Source organism: Mirounga leonina, unplaced genomic scaffold, assembly GCF_011800145.1.
Source record: "Mirounga leonina isolate KUSES-001 unplaced genomic scaffold, KU_Mleo_1.0 Mir_151, whole genome shotgun sequence".
NCBI lineage: Eukaryota > Metazoa > Chordata > Mammalia > Carnivora > Phocidae > Mirounga > Mirounga leonina.
The window spans coordinates 52,749,682-52,773,991 of NW_023270377.1; the positions used below are offsets into that span (position 1 = coordinate 52,749,682).

General features: G+C 35.7%; 1 protein-coding gene across 8 annotated transcripts in view; it reads left to right on the top strand.

The window, feature by feature from the left end:
• SESTD1 (SEC14 and spectrin domain containing 1) overlaps positions 1-23,735 on the top strand; it is a 151,131-nt gene extending 127,396 nt beyond the window's left edge. For 5 of the 8 annotated variants that reach the window (XM_035007629.1, XM_035007628.1, XM_035007631.1 and 2 more), the window contains 5 exons: positions 5,546-5,627; positions 6,502-6,624; positions 7,396-7,587; positions 11,055-11,176; positions 13,724-14,940. In XM_035007629.1, the coding sequence (XP_034863520.1) occupies positions 5,546-5,627; positions 6,502-6,624; positions 7,396-7,587; positions 11,055-11,176; positions 13,724-13,853 (649 nt within the window). In that variant the 3' untranslated portion in view covers positions 13,854-14,940. Of the gene's footprint in view, positions 1-5,545; positions 5,628-6,501; positions 6,719-7,395; positions 7,588-11,054; positions 11,177-13,723; positions 14,941-18,199; positions 21,135-23,412 lie in introns of those variants that run through there. The other 3 variants (XM_035007633.1, XM_035007632.1, XM_035007635.1) reach the window with 3 other exon arrangements.
• Positions 23,736-24,310: the final 575 nt, after the last annotated feature.

The window sequence follows — 24,310 nt, forward strand, 5'->3', positions numbered from 1 at the left end:
CTGCCTCTGGCCTTGATCCTCTCTAGTCTGTTGTACATGAGAATAATCTTTGTAAAGTGCATATCTAATCATAAAACCCCGCTCAATGATTTCCTGTTTTCTCAGATGAAGTTCAGTCTCCTTGAAATAGTGTAGGAGACTTCATAACTCAATCCTGCATAATCTTATCTCCTACATCTTTCCCATACAGACACAGTTGTTTTTATTTTCCTGAATGCATCGTGCTGTTTCATGAATCTATGACTTAGAATACTTCTTTCTTCACTTTCTACCTGGTGGATTCTTACTTATTTTTCAAGACTCAGAGATACTTATTTTTGGAAAGCTTTTCAGATTTGTAAGGCATGTTAGTTACTTGTTCCTCCCCGCTCCCATAGAACTTTTTACATAGCTCTGCAGTAGCACTCACCACATTGTTTGTTTAAAAGTCTGCTGCCCAAAATGGGACCAACCTAATAGTTGAGACCGTGAAGCACATTATCTGACACCTGACAGTATGCATTAAATATATCTATGATATCATCTTCATCATTAAAATGTCTTACATTGTTTACCTTCAGATTGTAAAAGTACTTCTCATCATCACTTCCTTTTAGTCCCTTGTTAGAATTACTTTAACCAAATTCATTTTAGTACTATGTTATGGGCTTTTATAAAGGTCATTCTTGTAAAAAATACCCTTGTGACAATGGTTTCTATATTGTTATTCAGCTTCTTTAAGAACACTGACTGTCGTGGAGCTCAGTGCCTTCTAGGTAACTGGTCATTAGTGTTTGAGACTGTAGTGAGGTCCCCCTTCCTCTAAAGTACATGGAATTGCGTGAGGACGAAGGGAATGGATCAGAGCTGAGTTAGCTAAAGTCACCTTGAAAGTTCAATCTGTACATCACTGTAAAATTTTAAAACACTGAATTGTGTCTCTCTACACCCAGAGATCAATAGAGTTTTTTTTTCCTCTTTGGAACATAGATGGAGTGTTTTTGTTTGTTTTTTTTTTAAATTCAAAATTAGATATTACTTTGGGTAATGTAATATAATGAAAAGTGTTAACTTTTTTTTATTTGCAAGCTTTATTAAAATGCCGTTTTAAAGAAAAAGCTCAGATTATGTTTGAGAGACTTAAAACCAATAATTCATGAGTGGGTCAGTCTTTTCACTGCTATAAAATATGTTTTCCATGAATATTCCACAATTTTTCATTTTTCTGTTGGACACTTACATTGTTCACTGTCTTTTTAAAATTTAAATTAAATTAATTAACATATGGTGTATTATTATTTTCAGAGGTAGAGGTCAGTGATTCATCCATCATATATAATACCCAGTGCTCATTACATCACATGCCCTCCTTAATGTCCATCACCCAGTTACCCCATCCCATCACGTCTCCCCGCCTGCAGTGACTCTCATTTTGTTTCCTATGATTAAATCTCTTCTTGTTTGTTTCCCTCTCTCATTTCATCTTGTTTTATTTTTCCCTCCCTTCTCCTTTGATCCTCTGTTTCATTTCTTAAATTCCATATATGAATGAGATCATATGATACTTGTCTTTCTCTGACTGACTTATTTTGCTTAGCATAATGCCCTTTAGTTCCAGCCATGTCATTACAAATGGCAAGATTTCAATTTTTGGTGGCTGAGTGGTATTCCATTCTATATAAATACCACATCTTCTTTATCCATTCATCTGTAGATGGACATTTGGGCTCTTTCCATAGTTTGGCTATTGTGGACATTGCTGCTATAAACATTGGGGTGCTGGTGCCCCTTCAGATCACTATATTTGTATCTTTGGGGTAAGTACCTAGTAGTGCAGTTGCTGGATTGTATGGTAGCTCTATTTTCAACTTTTTGAGGAACCTCCATACTGTTCTCCAGAGTGGCTGCAGCAGCTTGCATTCCCACCAACAGTGTAAGAGGGTTCTCCTTGCCCCACATCCTCACCAACATCTGTCATTTCCTGACTTATTAATTTTAGCCATTCTGACCGGTATGAAGGTGGTATCTCGTTGTGGTTTTGATTTGTATTTCCCTGATGATGAGTGATGTTGAGCGTCTTTTTGTGTGTCTGTTGGCCATTTGGATGTCGTCTTTGGAGAAATATCTGTTCATGTCTTCTGCCCATTTCTTGATCAGATTATTTGTTCTTTGGGTGTTGAGTTTGATAAGTTCTTTATAGATTCTGGATACTAGCCTTTTATCTGATAAGACATTTGCACATATCTTCTCCCATTCTGTCAGTTGTCTTTTGGTTTTGTTGACAGTTTCCTTTGCTGTGCAAAAGCTTTTTATCTTGATCAAATCCCAGTGTTCATTTTTGCCCTTGCTTCCCTTGCCTTTGGAGACGTATCTAGCAAGAAGTTGCTGCAGCCGAGGTTGAAGAGGTTGCTGCCTGTGTTCTTCTCTAGGATTTTGATGGATTCCTATCTCACATTTAGGTCTTTCATACATTTTGAGTCTCTCTTTTTGTGTATGGGGTAAGAAAATGGTCCAGTTTCATTCTTCTGCATGTGGCTGTCCCAAGTTTCCCAACACCATTTGTTGAAGAGACTGTCTTTTTTCCACTGGATATTCTTTCCTTCTTTGTTGAAGATTAGTTGACTGTAGAGTTGAGGGTCCATTTCTGGGCTCTCTGTTCTGTTCCATTGATCTACGTGTTTGTTTTTGTGCCAGTACCATACTGTCTTGATGATTATAGCTTTGTAATAGAGGTTGAGGTCTGGAATTGTGATGCCACCAGCTTTGATTTTCTTTTTCAACATTCCTTTGGCTGTTTGGGGTCTTTTCTGTTCCATACAAATTTTAGGATTATTTGTTCCAGCTCTGTGAAAAATGTCAATGGTATTTTGATAGGGATTGCTTTGAATGTATAGATTGCTCTAGGTAGCATAGACATTTTAACAATCTTTGTTCTTCCAATGCATGAACATGGGATGTTTTTCCATTTCTTTGTGTCTTCCTCAATTTCTTTCAGGAGAGTTCTATGGTTTTCTGAGTAGAGACACTTTGCCTCTTTGGTTAGGTTTATTCCTAGGTGTCTTACGGTTTTTGGTGCAATTGTAAATGGAATTGACTCCTTATTTTCTCTTTCTTCTGTCTCATTGTTAGTGTATAGAAATGCATCTGATTTCTGTGCATTGGTTTTATATCCTGCCACTTTGCTGAATTCCTGTATGAGTTCTAGCAATTTGGGGGTGGAGTCTTTTAGGTTTTCCACATAGAGTATTTGTCATCTGCAAAGAGTGAGAGTTTGACTTCTTCTTTGCCAATTCGGATGCCTTTTATTTCTTTTTGTTGTCTGATTGCTGAGACTAGTACCTCTAGTACTATGTTGAACAACAGTGGTGAGAGTGGACATCCCGGTTGTGTTCCTGACCTTAGGGGAAAAGCTCTCAGTTTTTTCCCATTTAGGATGATATTCACTATGGGCTTTTCATATATGGCTTTTATGATATTGAAGTGTGTTCCCTCTATCCCTACGCTGTGAAGAGTTTTAATCAGGAAAGGATGCTGTACTTTGTCAAATGCTTTTTCTGCATCTATTGAGAGGATCATATGGTTCTTGCCCTTTTTTTATTAATGTAGTGTATCACGTTGATTGATTTGTGGATGTTGAACCACCCTTGCAGCCCAGGAATAAATCCCACTTGGTCGTGGTGAATGATCCTTTTAATTTTTTTAAAGATTTTATTTATTTTTGAGAGAGAGAGAGCGAGTGAGCATGAGCTGGGGAACAGGCAGATGGAGAGGGAGAGGTAGACTCCCCACTGAGCAGGGAGCCCAATGGGGGGCTCAATCCCAGGACCTTGGGATCATGATCTGAGCTGAAGGCAGACGCTTAACTGACTGAGCCACCCAGGTGCCCCGGAATGATCCTTTTAATGTACATTTGGATCCTACTGGCTGGTATCTTGGTGAGAATTTTGGCATCCATGTTCATCAGGGATATTAGTGTGTAATTCTCCTTTTTGGTGGGGTCTTTGTCTGGTTTGGGGATCAAGGTAATGCTGGCCTCATAGAAAGAGTTTGGAAGTTTTCCTTCCATTTCTTCAGAAGAATAGGCATTCTTCTTTAAATGTTTGGTAGAATTCCTCTGGAAAGCCATCCAGCCCTGGACTCTTGTTTGTTGGGAGATTTTTGATTACTGCTTCAATTTCCTTGCTGGTTATGGGTCTGTTCAGGTTTTCTATTTCTTCCTGTTTCAGTTTTGGTAGTTTATACGTTTCTAGGAATGCATCCATTTCTTCGAGATTGCCTAATTTGTTGGCATATATTTGCTCATAATATGTTCTTATAATTGTTTGTATTTCTTTGGTGTTGGTGTGATCTCTCTTCTTTCATTCATGATTTTATTCATTTGGGTCCTTTCTCTTTTCTTTTTGATAAGTCTCTTCTCCTGTTGGGTTTAGGTTTTATTTGCTGTTCTTTCTCCAGCTCTTTAGGTATAAAGTTAGGTTGTATATTTGAGTCCTTTCTTGTTTCTTGAGAAAGGCTTGTATTGCTATATATTTCTCTCTTAGGACCACCTTTGCTGCATCCCAAAGGTTTTAAACAGTTGTGTTTTCATTTTCATTTGTTTCCATGAATTTTTTGAATTCTTTAATTTCCTAATTGACACATTTTAACTTGCTCTTTAACTTCCATGCTCTTTACCCTCCATGTATTTGACCTCCATGTATTTGAGTTCTTTCTAAATTTCCTCTTGTAACTGAGTTCAAGTTTCAAAGCATTGTGATCTGAAAATATGCAGGGAATAATCCCAGTCTTTTGGTACCATTTGAGACCTGATTGGTGACCGAGTATGTGATCTGTTCTGGAGAATGTTCCATGTGCACTCGAGAAGAATGTATATTCTGTTGTTTTAGGATGGAATGCTCTGAATATATCTTTGAAGTCCATCTGGTCCAGTGTATCATTCAAAGCCCTTGTTTCCTTGTTGATCTTCTGTTTAGATGATCTGTCCATTGCAGTGAGTGGACTGTTGAAGTCCCCTACTATTATTGTATTATTATCAATGTGTTTCTTTAATTTTGTTATTGGTTTATATAATTGGCTTCTCCCAAATTAGGAGCATAATTACTTACGATTGTTAGATCTTCTTGTTGGATAGACCCTTTAATTACGATACAGTATCCTTCCTCAAAACTTTTTTTGTTTTATTTCCTTGGAGCATCATCCTCAAAATGAGTATTTGAGAAACTTTATATGTTTATCTTTGAAGCTTGTTTAATGTTAACTGGCAACAGAGATTTCTTTGGGTTTTAGTGTACTACTTCATGCTTTGCTTCAGTATTTCCCAGAATCCATTCTATCCTCAAGAGGGTTTGTAGTTAGGTGTCTTTCAGGTATTTTGAAGTTTTGAAGTATTTTGATGTAACAGATACCCTTAAAATTCTTACACATCAATACAAAGTAGTTGAAGTCTCCATGGTAAATAGGATTAAGTATTTTAATATACTACAAAACATGTGTGCCAGATGATGATGTTAAAATAGTTATTAATGAAACTGAAATGATGTTCTGCCTTTATGTTTGGGTTTATTAGATGTGAAGACATGGTAGATGTGCGAAGGTTAAAGATGCTTCAGATGGTACAGTTGTTTAAATGTGAAGAAGATGCTGCCCAGGTAAAAGATCAATCAGGCACATGATGTAGTTGTATTCTCTTAAAAGATTGATTTCACCTAACTGTAAAAAAAAAAAAAAAAAAAGTGTACTTTTCATGGTTCTTAGAAAGTAAATGGATTAAGTCAAATTCTAGTTTACCTTATTAAAATAATAAAGTGGTTTTTTACTTCCAGTTATTTTACTGGTCTCATTTGACTTATCTTCTCAATGAAATCCTCTATTGAGTGAGAAATTGGGATTATTTATTATTTATTATTGTTGACTTACTTGTTAGTTACATGCTAGGATTAAGGCTGGTATAGCACATTGCTTTTTTAACATGCAAGAGGGTTTTTCAACTAGATGAGCCATATGCTATCTTTGTGTACTTAGCATCAGAGAACATCATTTCAGGTTGACTTAGAGGAACTTTATGATTTTAAATAGTAACATAAATCTGTAATTAGATTCCAGTAAGATCCATATTATATAAACACATGATCTTTTTTTTTTTTTAATTTAAATTCAGTTAATTAACATATAGTGTTATATTATTAGTTTCAGAGGTAGATTTCAGTGATTCATCAGTCTTCTGTAATACCCAGTGCTTAGACATTAAGGAGAACACTTGATCTATTAATATAAATCATGTGCTATTAATTTTAAAAAAGTGCTTCTCTTTAATGTATCTTGTCCTTAGATCTTAAAAATTTTGAGGGGGAGGAAAAGTCATTAATTCATATAGCTTTCATTTAATGAAATAAGCTATTAAGCACTTAGGTTATAACTAATAGATTAATTAATCATATGGTAGTAAATTTCTTTTTATAAATATGGTGTTTTGATATAATAAGAGTTATGGATCCAGCTTCACTGTTCTTTATTTTTATTTAGGCAGTAGAATGGCTAAGTGAACTTCTGGATGCCCTGCTTAAGACCCACATCAGATTGGGTGATGATGCTCAGGAAACGAAAGTTTTACTGGAAAAGCATAGAAAATTTGTTGATGTTGCACAGGTGCAGAACTGGTTATCTTCCTTTTCTACAAGCTCAGTGTTTGAATAGCTTTCTGCATGATTATAATGTAACTTTACCCTCCAAGTCCAAGAAGGTTAGTTATGTTATTCCAGAAATATCACAGAACTAAGAAAATGTCAGCTGGTGCATCAAAAGTAGCCTGCATAAACTTGAGAGGGTTTATGTTTTCCTGAATACAGGTTCTGTATGCTCCCTCTGATTTATGTTTTATATTATGCCATTTTTTAGGCAATCCAACTGTTAATTCACAAAAGTTAATAAGAAATATGTGTTAATATCAGTACAGTAGAAACCCCAGTTTCTGTATCTCACCAGTGTTAGTTTAACAATACAGATTTTGTGTATGTGTGAAAAGTATCATAATTTATTTTCCCTAATAATTGAGTTCTCAGTGAACAATTGTGGTTTCCTGTATGGGATAAAAAGTGACCTATAAAGAGCCCATCTTCACCCATTTGTTTTGGCTAATGAATGATCAGACATTCTTTTTGGCCTGTGGAATTGACAAGAATGAGATGGGGAAAAAAAGAAGAGAGCAAAGCCTAACAAGAAAGAAAAAATTCAAAGTATTGTTTCCCCATCCTTTTTTATGCCTGCAGTTAGTTTGTAGTAGTTAAGTGCCGTGGAGTCATTCAGGATTGATTTCCAGTAGTGTTACCTATTTGCAACCACAGTCCTTCCTGCACACGTTCCTGACTCTCTTTTCAGAATTCTTTTACTATAATTTCATGTTTACTTTTTCTTTTTTAGAGCACTTATGACTATGGAAGACAGTTGCTACAGGCCACAGTTGTGTTGTGTCAGTCTCTGCGCTGCACATCTCGGTCATCTGGAGACACACTTCCTCGACTGAACAGAGTATGGAAACAATTTACAATAGCATCTGAAGAGAGAGTGCATAGGCTGGAAATGGCTATTGCATTTCACTCAAATGCTGAAAAGGTTCGCTTTTTTAAAAGTGTAGTCTCAGTAGTATTTATTGTATATGTTTAAAATGTATTAATTTTAATATTGTAATTATGTGATTAGCCTGTGTTTTTTTCCAACTTATATTAATCCCATTGTTTAAAGTTTGTTTAGATATAATATATTGTCCTAGAGAGTTCAAATCAAATTCTCGGGTAGTATAATCCATACCGGTGCTGGCTTACTATGGTTGGAGAAATCCAAAACCATCTAAGAGTCGTCTCTCAATAGTGCTTCTCTTCTTACCAAACCTGACCCCCAGAATGAGCTATCTTTAGGGTGTCACAACTCCCATCACTTTCATTATGCAAGGAAAGGACATTTTGCCTCTGCAACTAATTGTCATAAATTTTTTAAAAGGCACTTTGTAATTTTGTAAGGTTTAAAGTAGAGACTACCCAGCTAAAAATAATGAGAATAAAGATGAAAGTAAAACCTTTTTTTCATGTGTTACTTTCTAGAATTTATTTAATGAATTCATTAGTCCCGGAAACCAAAAATGCAATATGTAGTGTTATTTAGGCAAATTTTCAGTAGAGCCCTTTTTTTTTTTTTTTTTAAAGATTTTATTCATTTATTTGACACAGAGAGACACAGCGAGAGAGGGAACACAAGCAGGGAGAGTGGGAGAGGGAGAAGCAGGCTCCCCGCAGAGCAGGGAGCCCGATGTGGGACTCGATCCCAGGACCCTGGGATCATGACCTGAGCCGAAGGCAGTCGCTCAACCGACTGAGCCACCCAGGCGCCCGAGCCCTTTTCTTAACTGCACAGAGAAAATTTATAGCACCAATCCTTACATTTCCACTCTGAAGAGGAGCTTTGTTATGTAGTTAACTTTGTTTTGATCTCTCAGAATGAAAGTTTCTGTGTAGGGGATGTTCAATACAATATGAAATGTGAGAAACTGAAGATGTAAATGTGATATAGCCTCGTCTGTAGAACAGAAGAGATGTGACCAGGAATCTCTGGAATTGGGCAGTGTTCTAATGTACTTCGGTTGGAAAGTGTTTATAGTCAACTCTTGCTGAGCTGGTCACTGAACTCCGTAGGTCAGTGTTTTGGTTGGTTTAAAATAGGCGTAACAATGATGAAGGTGAAAGTATATAAAATGGCTTAAACTTGTTTATCTACTGATTGTTTCATTTTTCTTTTAAAGATTTTATTTATTTATTAGAGCATGCACAAACAAGCAGGGGGAGGGGCAGAGGGAAAGGGAGAAGCAGACTCCCCACTGAGCAGGGAGCCCGATGGGGGGGCTCAATCCCAGGACCCTGAGATCATGACCTGAGCCGAAGGCAGATGCTTAACTGACTGAGCCACCCAGGCACCCATACTGATTGTTTTAATGAAAAGTTTTTATTGAAGTATATTAACACAGAAAAGGGTACAAATCATAAATGTTTGTTGAATTCGGTCTTTTCAATGAATTTTCACAAAGTGAGCATGCCTGTGAAATCAGCGCACTGTTTGAACAACGGAACATTACCAGCACCCCAGAAGTTCTGCCACCCTCTTTTAATCACATTGTTCCTGCTGCCCCTGCCTCCTGTCCAAGGGTGACTACTGGCCCAATTTCTAACACTACTGATAACTTTTTAAGATACTGCTTTCAAAATGTATCTGCAAGGCCACTCCGGAAAACAGTATGGAGTTTCCTCAAAAATTTAAAAATAGAACTACCCTTAAATCCAGCAATCCCACTATTAGGGATTTATCCAAAGAACACAAAAATACTAATTCAAAGTGATGTATGCACCCTGATGTTGATAACAGCATTATCTACAGTAACCCAAGTTACGGAAGCAGCCCAAGTGTCCCATCCATAGATGAATAGATAAAGAAGATGTGGGGTATATACACAATGGAATATTTTTCAGCTAGAAAAAAATGAAATCTTGCCATTTGGCCACCACATGTATGGAACTAGAAGGTATTAAGCTACGTGAAATAAGTCAGTCGGAGAAAGAAATACCATATGATTTTACACATGTGGAATTTAAGAAACAAAACAAATGAGCAGAGGGGAAGAAGAGAGAGGCAAACCAAGAAACAGACTTAATTATAGAGAACAGAGATGTTATCAGAGGGGAGGTGAGTGGGCAATGGGTTAATAGGTGATGGGATTAAGGAGGGCACTTGTGAGCACCAGGTGTGTATGCAAGTGATGAATCACTGTATTGTACACCTGAAACTAATTAAACTATGTTAACTGACTGGAATTTAAGTAAAAACTTAAAATGTATCTGCAAGGAGATTTTAAGATCTAGACTTTTTTATGAGGCCATATAAGAATGTAAATGGTTGAGAGTTTTTTTGCATAGAATATTAATGTTCCTTTTTCTTCTGCTACGTGGCCTTTATCATGCTTATAATTAGCACAATTTAAGGTTCTTTACTGCTCAAACCTTTGTAAAGCTTTTTGTTATCAGATATTATTTTCTTCTTTATTGCATTTTGTTTTATACCGGTAAGCATAAATATAATCATAATAACTATAAGCAACTTATAGAGTATAATGACTGGGAAAGTATTTAAGTTGAATCTAGATTTTTATATAAAGTTTTTTATGAGTAATGCTGAAATAAACAGATTAGATTAAGTATAATGCAAAAATAGTTGCAAAAATAAATACTTCTTTTTCTTCTCCCTTCCCCACATTTTGCAGTTTTTTTCTTATAATCTAGTGTGTATCTTGGACTTACAGCACATCTCAATTTGAGGGACTAGCCACCTTTCAAGTCTTCACTAGGCTTGCTACTATATTGACTAGTGTGGGTCAATACCTATAGACTTACCTGTTATAAATTATAGCAGTTTCTTTCTTCCTCTCCTCCCCTTGTTAAATTTAAATGATAATAGGTAAGGAAAATAGTATTTTATCAAGGACTGTAGAACTTCCTGTATTTGAATTATAACCTTATCAGTTTACATCAGGTAAGTCAGCAGATCAGTTTTTTAAAATAACTGTAAAGTGCCTATATAGGTCATCCCATCAGTTATGTGTTTGTACTCTGAGTATATGTTGTTTTGAATTTATATTTTCTTTCATTTTTGACATCTGTAAGCTGTTTGAGGTCAAATTCTATATCTCAGTCACATCCCAAGCTGCTAAATAAACATTTAGTACAATAAATAATGAATAAATGAAGGAATATTTCTTAAGCACAGTTTGAACTTACTTTCTGAATAGTAGTCTAGTATTATTTTTTTCTTGGAAATCACTGTAGACTTTTTGTACTCCAATTATATATTATTAGTAAGGATTATGTATTTCATTTTATTTGAGTTTTTTGAGCCAACTTCACCAAGTAATCAATCTTGTACAATGGTGTACATGGAGATGCTAAGAACAAAACAAAAATACCTTCAATCTACTGAATTCACATGAGCTTGATTGCCTTTCTATTATCTCTTGATTGATGTTGCCATTTTATTTGTTGCAGATTTTGCAAGACTGTCCGGAAGAGCCTGAAGCTATTAATGATGAGGAGCAATTTGATGAAATTGAAGCAGTTGGGAAATCACTTTTGGATAGATTAACTGTTCCTGTAGTTTATCCTGATGGGTATGGTACATGTTCTTATAATTTTGTCTTTTTATTGGTTAGGTCTTAAAGTGAAATCATCAAGAGAGGAAAATCTGTTTTTTAAAAAGCCAAGTAAGTTAGCTTTGGTTCACATCTTCAGTTCCACAATAAATTGGTTTGTAATGAAAAGAAATACAAACTCAGCTCTTAGCAGCAGTAGCAGTTGGTACTTGCTGCTGTCAAATGCAGTGCTTCTTGACAGCTTGCTGTAGAAGGTTGGTATCCTGGGTTCTAGCCTTGGCTCTGATGGGAGGGAGTAGGATGCCTCTGGGCTTCATCCAGGGCAGAGAAGGGGAACGCCGGGGTGTAATGTTTAGTGAGCTTATATCAAACATCAAGTTAAACACTTCACCTCATTATTTTTGACCAAACAGTGCTAGACCAGTATGATTATTCCTGATTTACAGATGTAGAAACCTAACCTCAGAAAGATTAAGTGTGAGGTGCTCAGGATTTCACAGCTTCTAAGTAGAATTGGGATACAGTCTCAGGATGGTCCAACTCCGAACGCATTCTCTTTCCTCTATGCTATATGGAGTCTGAATTTCTTCATTTGTAAAATGATGGGGTCCTGATTCCCACATTGCTTTCCATTTCAAAAGTTAATAATAAAAGTAAGAAGTAATCTCATGCAAATAAATGGGCCAGTAAATGAATCTGAAGGAGCTTCATCCCTGAGGATCTCAACCTCAGTGAAAATAATTTAGAGGTAATCCAGAGGATATTTAATTCAGATGACAGAGAAACCAATCATTGGATGCATCTATCCTTACTCTGTAGTATAGTGTAATGGATAGGATTGTGGACTCTGGAATCAGATTTCTTGGGTTTAAATCTCAACTCTACCACTTACTAGCTGTAACACCTTGGGCAAGCCACTCAGCCTTTTTGTGCCTCAATTCCGTCATCTAAAAATAGGGACATATTATTCATACCTTTTCAGGTTACAGGGGCAGGGGAATTACAGGAGCTAAATGTATATAAGTTGCTTAAAACGAATATGGCACAGGGGCGCCTGGGTGCTCAGTCGGTTGAGTGTCATACTCTTCGTTTCAGCTCAGGTCATGATCTCCGGGGTCGTGGGATCCAGCCCAAAGCCTGGCTCTGTGCTGGGCGCAGAGCCTGCTCGAGATTCTCTCTCTCACTCCCCTCCTCCCACTTGTACTCTCTCTCTATAATAAGTAAAATCTTAAAAAAAAGAAAAAACAACAAAAAAACCCCAATCTGACACATAATAAGTGCCATTGCTATTGTGTCATGAACTTCAAATGATTATTTGGAATTGATTTTGGGAAGATATAATTTTATTCCCTTGAAAGAATATAATTCATAGTCTGCATTTAGATAATCTTTGGTCATAGCCAAAATTGAACCATCAGAAGTAGCGTAAATTCATAATTAGATATCTGCAGTGTTTAAAAGAATAAAATCTAAAAATTTATAAATTTGGCTTGTAACAGTATTAGAGGGTGCCTTCTGGTTGTTCCATTCTAGGGAGTCCCCACCCCCATTTCTGTGCTTCATAACCAGTTGTTAACACCATCTCCATTCTACTCAGGTCAGCCTAGGAACATCTATAACAAGGAATTTTGCTGGGAGTTCTCCTCCTTTGTTCTACAAATAGTCCATATAGCATTTCCTCATGTTTTTAAGATTGAGAAATAAGTTAGTACTGTATATTCAGATTTCATAACCACCACCTTTAATATTTGGAATTGTTATTCTGTTCCATTTATATGATAACCTGTTGATGCTATATAAAGTTTGCTTGGCAGCAAGCTTATTCAGATTTATCTTACGTAACATTGTCCTGGAAAAATAAAAGAAATTAGATGATCTCTCTGGATTCATTACTTGAAGACACCAGTTCAAATGTTGGTTTTGCCACTGTGTGATCCTAGTTAAGTCATTTAATTTTCTAGGCCTTAGTTTTCTGATCTTAAAAAATACAGAGCTTAACCAGGTAATTTTAAGAACTCTTCTAGCTCTAAAAGATTCTGTGACTCTGAATACAGTATCTTTTCAAGTGGGATAACATTAAATGATTTTATCTGTTAAAAGTCCCAAATGATGCCTTAACATTAATCAGATATTTTACTTGCCAGCTATATTAGACATTTTGTGTACATAACCCTTATCCTTGAAGAACACATACAAATTTTATATTTGTGTATGCTTATGTACCCCAAACTGAAAAGTAGAATATCTCCAATGTTGCATTGTTTCCTTTATTGTTTCATTGTTTGGTTGCATTTTTGATCTATTGAGATTATCATAAGTACATATGATACGACATTTAATACCACTAATGTTTGTCTCTCAACATGTCTTAATATATTTTATGCCATTTAAAAATGTTTCTCCCACTGAATTACTACCCAAAGATAAGCAGTATGGTCTGCAAATGAACTAATGCCATATCACATATATAGTATTTATGGTAATCTTTGCTCCCTTTTGCATTTGCTGTGATCAGTGGATTTCTATTAATCTGATTGTGGTTTTTCTGTTTGTTTTGATTTTTAGAACTGAACAATATTTTGGGAGTCCAAGTGACATGGCTTCCACTGCAGAACACATCAGAGACAGGATGAAACTGGTTAGTCTCAAAAGGCAGCAGCTGAGACATCCCGAAATGATGACCACAGAGAGCTAATAGCTACCAGCTTCCCACATATCTGCAGTTCATAATCCCGCATGTCGTTGGCATACTACAGCATTAGCCGCAATACATTAAGATACATTTCACAGCCAGGATAAGCCTCATTTCTTTCCATTTTACATTTCTTTCTACATGTTAACACCTTGCAACTACCAAGGCATCATTATTTAACTTGCTTTGAGACCATAGACTCCAAGTATCTTAAAAGAAGGAACTGTAAACATTGCACTGAAAACTTGCTTTAAAGCTTTACCTGACCTGTCAATTTGTAGATGAACAACTGATAATAAGCTTTGAATGGTGCTAATAAGAGTTTAGGAAATCTTTCTATAAAAAAATGGTTGACCTTCCTCCCCAGGTGATGTAGTAAATTTAGACTATAGTTAAATTGTTATTAATAGACAGTGGTGTACTCAAAAAATTTACTTTGTAATTCTTCTTCAAAATTGATTATTTTTATTGTGTCAGTATGAAGAAAACCTTCAGATCTTTGATATATCATATTCATTAAAAGACATTTTCCTATTTGTATTGATAATGTATTAAAAGTTGTTTGTGCTTAATAAAAGTCTTCTTTTAAACATCTTATTTAATTTGGTGGTTATATCCTATTTCCAAATATGAGTGCCTTATTTCAAAGGGCATTCTTAGGATTGTGAGGATGGTTTAATACTTGTTTTTTCGTGTTGGCTGCATGTGTTTTAGCCAGGAAATTCATATGTAAGCATGTGTATGTAATAAGCATGTTTAATTATGAAAAATAATTGTGAAGAGCAATTTAGATCTTAAAGAACTTAAAAATAATGGAATACTATTTCTAATTGTTCTCTTCTTCAAGTTGAAAAATATCCAAATTATTAACTACTCTGAAGATACTTTGTCTTTGGGGAGGAGGGTTGGGGAAGAAGGCATACATAATTACTTAAGTGTAACCCTTTATATCAGAGGAATATTTCTGGAATGAAAATAGCAAATGTTAATAAAATTTAATTTCTCATGATAGACTAGAAGCAAAATTCTGAAGCAGTCTAATAACAAAAATTGTACAACTCTTTTAAAAATAAAATTTATAAAATTTTAATGCTTTTAAGTTTATATTAAGTTTAAATAGTAAAGTACATATTTTTTGTGTTAATTTTTATTTCAGAAACTGTTTTTGAAAAAAATTAAAATCTTTTAGTCTGTGATCAATACAAAATTATGCAAAGAATTGTATGCTGGTTCCTTTCTCATGTCCACAAAAATGTTCATGTATCCTCCAATGCAAAAAACTTCCGCTGAACTTGCTGGTTTCTCCAGCCTTCTTCACTGTCAGACCTCTTGGAGAAATCCATATCCATTCCCCCTGCATCCTCATTGCTCACTGTTCAACACCTTGCAATCTGGTTTTACACAGCCACTTCAGTGAAACTCTTCTCAGTGGGCTCTCAGTTACCGAATTGAACGATTGTTTCTTTTGGCATGCATTCCTTATCTTTCTCTGTCTCTGCAACATTTACACCATTGAGCAACCTTTCCTAGATGGTGTCTTGTCCCTTGAAGATGTCATCCTCTGCCATAACTGTTGAATGCAGTCACATAACTCTTAAAATGTATCTACTAAAATGTGCTTTCAGATTCTGTCTTCAGACTGCTTCTGGAGGGATCTCATCCTTGGGGTTTCTATTTTATTTTATCCCAGTGTTTTTTGTTCCATATCTGGTCCGAAATGTCAGGCCCATACTTTCACCTACCTACTTAACATTACAGCCTAGATGAAGTCATCCTCTTTTTCACTTTTCTTCTCTCTGAGCAATTTTGGTTAATTTTTTTCTAGTCAAACATGTCAGAAAATCCTCCCAGAAGCTGCTACTACTTCTGAGAACATTCTGGAAATTCCTTCTATATTTGATATCTTCTCAGTCTTTTAGGACTTCTGAGTATGAACTTTTGTGATTCTTCATTTCAGTTTTCATAATGGTGCTAACCACATGCTACAATTGTTTATTGATGTCTGTGCCTGCTACATTATAATCTCTATTGAGGGAAGGGATCTTGTGGGACTCTCCTGTTCCCAGCCTTTTGCTCATAGTTGCTCACTTCCTCTGTATGTGAATGGTCTGTTGTAGGCATTAGTAATAATTCCCTCTGTTTTTTAGTCTGAAGTGTGTTTTAAATATATTTCCTAAAATTATGACTGACTCATCAATCTACTCATAAGGAAGTCATTTGGTATTTTAGATACTTACATATTAGGTAATATAGATATTTAGCTACACTCAAGATCTATTCTGAATTTCAGAATAGTAAGAATATTTTTATTAAGACTTTGCTAGAAAGGAACTGCACTGTAAGTAATGGGACTCTTAGTTTTATCATCAGCTTGACTACTTACTGTCCAATGAGTTAATTTTTAATATGCCTTAAGCTATCCAGCCTACAGCAAGAGTAAAATAAGGCATCATCTGGAAATGTTATTTGTAATTTGAGGATTTCAGATGAAACTGAATATGCTTTTGACAGAATACTGTTGCTCTTCATTTGTAAATTTGCTGCTACTTTTATATGTATACATACATATAAAATACATATGGGTATTCAGTGATGACTGAAAACCCAACAATGCCCTAATGTGTTTTTTTTTTTCATAGCATTAGAGTTTACTTAGAGTACATGTGAAGGAAGTGACTGCAGTCTGTTTGAAAGCATGAGTTCTTTGTACATCAAGAATTAATGTTGGCCCACAAATGGAGAAAGAACCATCGTTTCTATCTGCCATTATTGGTATATGCCACAACTTTCTACATTACTTTAGCTCATCTCAGGGAATTCTTGAAGTGTTAATTGGGCTAGTTTTATTTTGTTTTTTATTTGTTCGTTCTTGTTTGGGGGATTTTTTTCCCTCTTGCCTTCTTATTGTATATTTGCTCCTTTTTAAGCTCAGTATATAACAGTCTTGACATCTGTTCTTCACACGTCTGGCCCAGCAAAGTTAAGATGCAAAGATGGTAACTTTATTTTGGATAAAATTAACTTCATTCCAATCCTCATTGTTGTCGACCTTACTCTGCTAGGATGACTCATTGATGATGGTGATGAAACTGCTCAGTCCGCCAGCCAGGATGTTGATGGCAGGTCTAGGCTTCATTACTGTGTAGAAGATTGGATACTACTCTCACTTTGTAGGCATTTAAATTGGCCAGCGCTCCTGAGTGTTAACTAGTATTGATGTGTTGTTTCATTACCTGTCAGTTGAAATATGGGGTGTGCTGTTTAGTTTGTTATTGTTGGTGGCATACGCTTTAAGGTGAACATGATGATTACATTCTGATAGTGCTGAGCAAACCATACTCTGTTGTAAACCTGTTGTAACCAATGGCATTATTGTGAGATTAGCTGAACGTAACTCACTGTAGGGCCTACAGTCAGAGGAAGAACTCTGAATTCTCTACTACATTTAAGTTCCTTGCCAGAGAGATTGGATATTGCTGTGTACTCTTCCCATCCTCACAGGACCATAGTAAAATCCTGTGGTTCCTAAGAACTAAACATGCTGTGGTTGCTAAAGTCCTCCACATTTTGAGCTTATTGAAAATGGTATGGGAAACTAACATCAGTAAATATCGTCAGTGACAAGAGTTACGTGGTTGAGATATCTTTGGTTAAACCCCCAAAGGAAAAATTCCCTAGAATTAAGAAGATAGGCTGGAACATACCTGACCAGTTAGTTCCCTAATTAGTAAACTTATCAGTGTTAACTTTCAGTTCTGAAAATAAACAGCTTCAGTTGGAAGTGGAAAATATACTTCTGATATGGAGGGCAACAGATACCTCGATGAGGCAAAAATAAGTATTGATTTAACATCTGACATTATGTGTCTTCAGTGTATGCTATAGAAACGTCTAGGTTTAGCTAAGAAGCATAAATAATGGCAAGCATAATAAAGATCATAAGAAAGCCAAAGTAAGAACTGTAGTGAATATAATGGAAAAAGTTTGGAGTTTGAATATCTGACTCAAAATCTGGCTTTGCCATTTACTGACCTTTGTAAAAATGACTAAACGTCTCTGGGTTTGTAAATACAATCATATTTAAGAATGTGTTGAAAACTACAATATTATCCAAAGTGGAAGGAATTATTATTATCTTTTCAGAATAAAAAGTAGAACATTCTTTAATGTCACTCTTGTCTCAGATGATGAGCATAGGGTCATGGGGGAAATGGCACTATGCTCACCTCTCTGAGCTCCATTTCCCTTACATTCAGAATTACATACTGGAAATACTAAGGGTGGAGTCAGTGAGCTCATTAGTAAATAACAAGACTTTTAAATCTGACAGATTAACTCTTTTATGGCAGGATGATAGACCAGCGAGATGGAAGACAAGTGAGGAGTATCTTCTACTTTGGGGGTGACAGGACATGACACAGTGCCATTAATAAATAAGTAAGTAAAAGTCATACTCAGAGTGGATCTCAGCCAGCACCAGCTGGTGGAAACAGCAAAAGCACAAAGCTGTTAAAAGTATCCTAATAATTAACAGGCATGGCTTGAGACTACCATTAGTACTGTTACGGTTAGAGAAGAGCAATCTTGATCAACGAGCAGTGATAATAACAAAGACTGGTCCTGTAATAGACTGCTAGAACTAGGGATGCTCTGTGAAATAGCATAAATACGGGGGAATGTTTTAAGACTGAAAAAGGTTTGTAGATACGATCCTGAATAACATGACTGCAGTATTTTAAAGCAAACCTGAAAACTTCACAGCACTAATCTATGTGCTCCAACAAAAGCAGAGCCTGTACTAGAACATGAAGCGCTTAGAGGTCAAAGGAAAGCCAGAAGTGTGACTACATGTTTTGAAAGCAATGAGTAAAATTCTTAAAGAATCAAGATTACTTTTGTTAGAGAACCCTTATGAGGTGCCGTATATATATATATATATATATTTTATATATATATATAATATCCCTATATAGTTATATAGAAATTCTTAGCAAATAACTGAAGATAGTTACCAGCCACTAAGTAATACGCACAGTGTTGTTAATGGATTTTAAGTCAGGCATGTGGAAAACTACTGACAAAGGGCTATTGAAGTCTGAAGCCAGTCTTAGTGAATCTCAAGGAGTCACCTTAGAAGTATTTACAAGTTACATGCCATCACTTTAGGTCGCCCCCAGATGAGTCCCTCCTTGGAGAGACAGAGGATAATTCAGATGTCCTTCCACTCAGAACATAGGGTCCTGTGCAGTATGATCAAACCTCACCTTGTGTTTTGGGTCTACACATCTTTTATTATAGTTGCCGTAGTTCTTTTTTAGTTTAGAAGTCAGGTAGAAATTTCTGTGCTTGATGTTTCTCTTAAGAATGTTTCTTCATCTTAGCTCTTACATTAGCCTACACAGTCAACAAATTTGTTGAAAATATATGATCAATATGTGTATTTTTGGAAGGTGTGAGGGGATCAAAATGTAACTGACAGTTTTGAGCCAGTATAGATTTGAGAGCTGATTGGTCAACTCACACTCAGGAATATCTCCTCACAAGGTCTTAAGTTTCTAAATTGACACTTAAGAAGAATTTGATGATTATCTTGCCATGAGATCAATAATGTAATTCTCAGTGGCATTATTTGGTAAGTGTTGCACCCTGGAATTTTTTTTCCAACATTTTATAAAAATTTTAAAACTAGACTAAAAAAATTAAAATTTTACAGTGTATCAATCACCTGGATGCTAGTTAGCATTAACTCTGCTTGCATTATCACATATCCATCCATCAATTCATCCAATTGCAGGCATCTTCACTTTTCCTACTAATAACTGCAGCATACATATTAACTAGAGCTCAGTATGTGCTTACTACATTTTTTATGTAAAATTAGCATACAATGAAGTGCATGAATCTTAAGTGTGCATCTCTTAGTGTTGGAAAATGCATACAGTGCTATCAAAATATAAAATGTTATCAGAAAATCCCCCTTTGGCCCTTTCTAGTCAATCCTTGACCCCACTCCATCCTCCCAAAGGCAACCACTGTTCTTTTGTCTACCAGAATCAAATTTATCTGTTCTAGATCTTTATGTAAATAGAGCCACACAGCATGTACTCTTTCTAGAAGCCTCTTCACTTACCGTTTTTTGGAAATATATCCATGTTGTTAGGTGTTTTAGTAGTTCATTCCTTTTTATTGCTGAGTGGTATTCCATTGTATGACTATATTGCAGTTTATCCATTTTCCTATTTATGAATACCTGGGCTGTTTCCAGCATTAGTAGTTATAAATAAAGCTGCTATGATTATTCTTAATGTAAGTCTTGTGTGAAGATAGGCTTTTATTTCTCTTGGGTGGATACCTAGGATTAGAATTCCTGTGTCATAAGGTAGTTTTAAAAGAAACTGCTATACCTTTTCTAATGTGGTTGTACTGTGTCCCGGATTTTCGCTATATTTTGGATGTGTAGAAAGGTGTAAACTATTTTTATGATTGATATTTGAAATATTAGAAGTGGGTTTGTGATAGAAATGGCATTGTTAACGGTTGGCAGTTGGTGTTCTTTGAGGAAAGAAATACCTGTCTGCCCAAAACAGCTCCCCAACGGGTTCCTATGCCTGAAATGTTAGCATTAGTTTCACTTCTTGAAAGATTAAAGCATTTCCCAAGCATGGTGATATATTAGCTAGAAGAAACAGCACTGGTTTGTTTATTTTACTAACTTTTGCCACCCGTTTTCAGTAGGTGAAATAAGACCAATTGTAATACAGAAAAGATTATTTCTGTTCAGTTGGGGTAGAAGGGGTAATCAAAAATGTGTACTACTAGTCTGTTCTGAGTACAACAATGTGAGAGAGAACCATCTGGATGGGAAAGCCCCCCAATTGGTGGTCAAGAAACCAGAAAACGGGGTGGGAAGAATTCTACCTCACAGTTGTGATAGGGGATAGCTATGTTTTTACAGGACATTTTAGGCTTTACAAATCATATCTTCTGTGTTGTCTTTTTGTTTAGTACCACCTAGCTATAGTTATTTCACACCCTAGTGACTTGCTTATTCGCTGTGTTTTACCCTTCCTGCCTGTTATATTACATATAGCAGTTACTTGTATAAGCCTGTAAAATTATAATCATATGTATGTTTCTAATGCTTGTGTTCAGAGATATTTATGTATGGTTCATCCAATCTTTCCTATTCAATTTTTAAGGGCTGGGATATTTGGCCTCTACTGTAAATCCCTATAATGTTCCACACATTGTAAATGCAATAAAGATGTTAAGAACTATTAATAATGGCAGCATATTTTGATATGTATTTCTTTGATATGTTATCACTTTGGACAGTAAGTTTGGTTTCTCTTAATAAAGATTCGTAAAATCTAGGGAGAATTAAGTCATACTGGTTCCGGAATATAATCTGATGAATTCTGCATCTTTGAATCTATTTGAATTATGTTCTCTAAAGCTTTAAATTTTTTCTAACATTATTTTCTAAAATGTTTGATTAAAACAAAATGTGACTTCTTTATTCTGAAATCTGGAGTCCTAGAAGACAGAGGCTAAATACCTTTCCCTTGTGCTTCTCATTCTCTGTCAATAGCCCCCCAAACCTGTGGGGGGTTTTTGACTGAACATGTTTTAAGACGGAAAAAGGTTTGTAGATACGATCCTAAATAACATGACTGTTATTCAGGGTTTCCTTTAAATTCTACATTACCTGAAACTGTTAGGTTCTTACCACAATAGTTAGTGGTTAAATACCCTTTTGATCCTACCAAGTCCATTTTTAAGACTTAAAAGGTGAAATGTATTTGGACTGGGGAAAAGCATATTAGAACAAATTTAGCTAAACTTAAAATAACAAAATTAATCATACTACGCTATAAATAATAGCAGCTCCAGAATGGCTACCAGGAATTTAGAATTGCCAAAATTGGAAATCGGCAAGCCTTATACTTGTCCAATGAAGTTAAGTACATTTGGGTGACAGTTCAACATACAAGCAAAATACATATATAAAAAAGAATGTACCTTTATTTTCAATAGACCTTTTCATTTTACTAGTTGCAGTATTCACCCACATCTTATAGATTTCCCATTGGACACTTAGTGTATCCACGAGGCTGTTCCACCTAATGTGTGGAATCTACCCAAAAAGTATTCTGATAATCATAAACTCTTGTTTTAAAAAAATATTTATTTGACACACAGAGAGAGAACAAGCAGGGGGAGCAGCAGAGGGAGAGGGAGAAGCAAGCTCTCTGCTCTGCAGGGAGCCCGATGTGGGGCTTGATCCAAGAACCCAGGGATCATGACCTGAGCCAAAGGCAGACGCTTAACTGACTAAGCCACCCAGGTGCCCCAATAATCATAAACTCTTACGTGAAAATCAAAATGAGCACAAGAAATACCCAGTTTTTGCCAGGTCCAAAAGGAAGAGAATTACCGTGATACAGGAGTCAAAAAGTATCTAATGAAAAATAGATGGAAAAACTGGAAAAGAAGTGAACAATAAGCATAAAAGCTCATTTGTGACCATGATTAAATAAAATGTAATGGTTAACAAAACATACTCCCTTATTAAATAGTCTTGCACTACAACAGATCATAACTTAGCTATCTTTGGAAGTTTATCTCCCACTTTGATTATTTAATGAAAAGGGTCTAGTCTTGAAAAGATTTAGTTATAAATGTTTATGAGAACAAAAAATGGAAAACAACCCAAATGTTTTAATAAATGTATCCTCTAAGAATATTATGATACCATTGAAAATGTTTTAGAACTTTATTGAAGTAGGTGGAAGTCTATTAAAAACATATTCATGATACATTGTTGAGTGAAAAGCAGTTTCCAAAACTAGGAATATTGATCCATTTTTAAAGAAAAAAAAGCTATTTGTAGAATTTTGTAAGTTACCTTTGGGATATGGAATTAATAGAGCATTATAATTTTCTTACGTTTGTTTTATTTTCTAATTTTTCTATTAAAATAGGTGTTTTAAAAGTACTTCTAATATAAAATGCCTACCGAGTATATTCTTACTCTGAAATATCTGTTGCAACAAGAATTCTCAAGATGAAATAAGAATATATAAGAAAATCTGAGGGAGTATAATTTAAAAAGTATAAATCAATGTACCTTTTTTATTTTCAAAATGTTACAGAAAATGAATCTCAATGAAGCCATAAATGTCTGAAATATGGAGAATATAACATCATGGTTTAAATACCTCATGAAAACAATGTGCACTGAAATTTGTTTACATCCCTCTCTTCAGGTCTATTTCAAACAAATTATTTTGTGTAAGACAAAACTGCATTTTTAAAAAATATATTTATTTGACAGTACAGGTAGGCAGAGAGGCAGGCAGAGGGAGAGGGAGAAGCAGGCTCTCCGCGGAGCAGGAAGCCCGATGTGGGGCTCGATCCCAGGACCCTGGGATCATGACCTGAGCCGAAGGCAGAGGCTTAACCGACTGAGCCACCCAGGCGCCCCAGAACTGCATTTTAAGAGTGGACAAGCAAAGAAAATACTCTTAATGAGAATTCAGTTATAACTCTTTCGTTATAGGTTGATACTAATGAAGCCATACCAGTTTTGGAAAGGTTAAATCCCTCAGTCCGAGGATGAGGGTTCCTCCAAACCCCTAAAGATAAATAATCTTGCCAATGTCTATTCTTAGTAAAAATGAAGAGTGGGAGACAACATGAATGAGTCAATAGCAACACTTAGCATTCCTGTCTTTTCTATCTATTTTATTCTTGTATCTACAACACTCTCAGAATTAGACTATTAGCTCTACCAGTTGTCTACATGGTTGAATCTATGGGAAAGTGCTGTATTGATGGCAGGATCAGGCTTTCCTAGACTCTTCTGTTAGGACTGGGAACAAATTTTCCCATCAAAAACAATGATTAAAATGCAATTTGGCCCACTTTAGCTACATTGTGGATTAACCAAGCTACTCTGTAGGGTGACCTAGATGTTTAGTATTAATAATATTACTGTATGTTGCAAGTTGTAACCAATTGACTTACCTACGAATAGATTTTTAGAACATATCCCATTCAGTTGTTGGAGAGTGCTTTTTTTTTCTTAAGATTTTATTTATTAATTTGAGAGAGCGAGCAAGGAGAGGAGCAGAGAGAGAGGGACAAGCAGACTCCACACCAAGCACAGAACCCCACAATGGGGCTCAATCTCACGACCTTGAGATCATGACCTGAGCTTAAATCAAGAGTCCAGCGCTTAACCGACTGAGCCACCCAGGCACCCTGAGACTGCTTTTGTTCTAAGAAAATGTTTAGAGCTCATAGACCACAAAGATATTTCTTTGGTACTTAGGACATGAACATAGATTTAGCTTCAAGGGAGGAACATAGTTACATTGTAGACATGTAGTTTGAACCAGAATATGTGTTCTAGATCAGTAATTATCAAATCTGTGCCTATAAATTAACTGGAGATG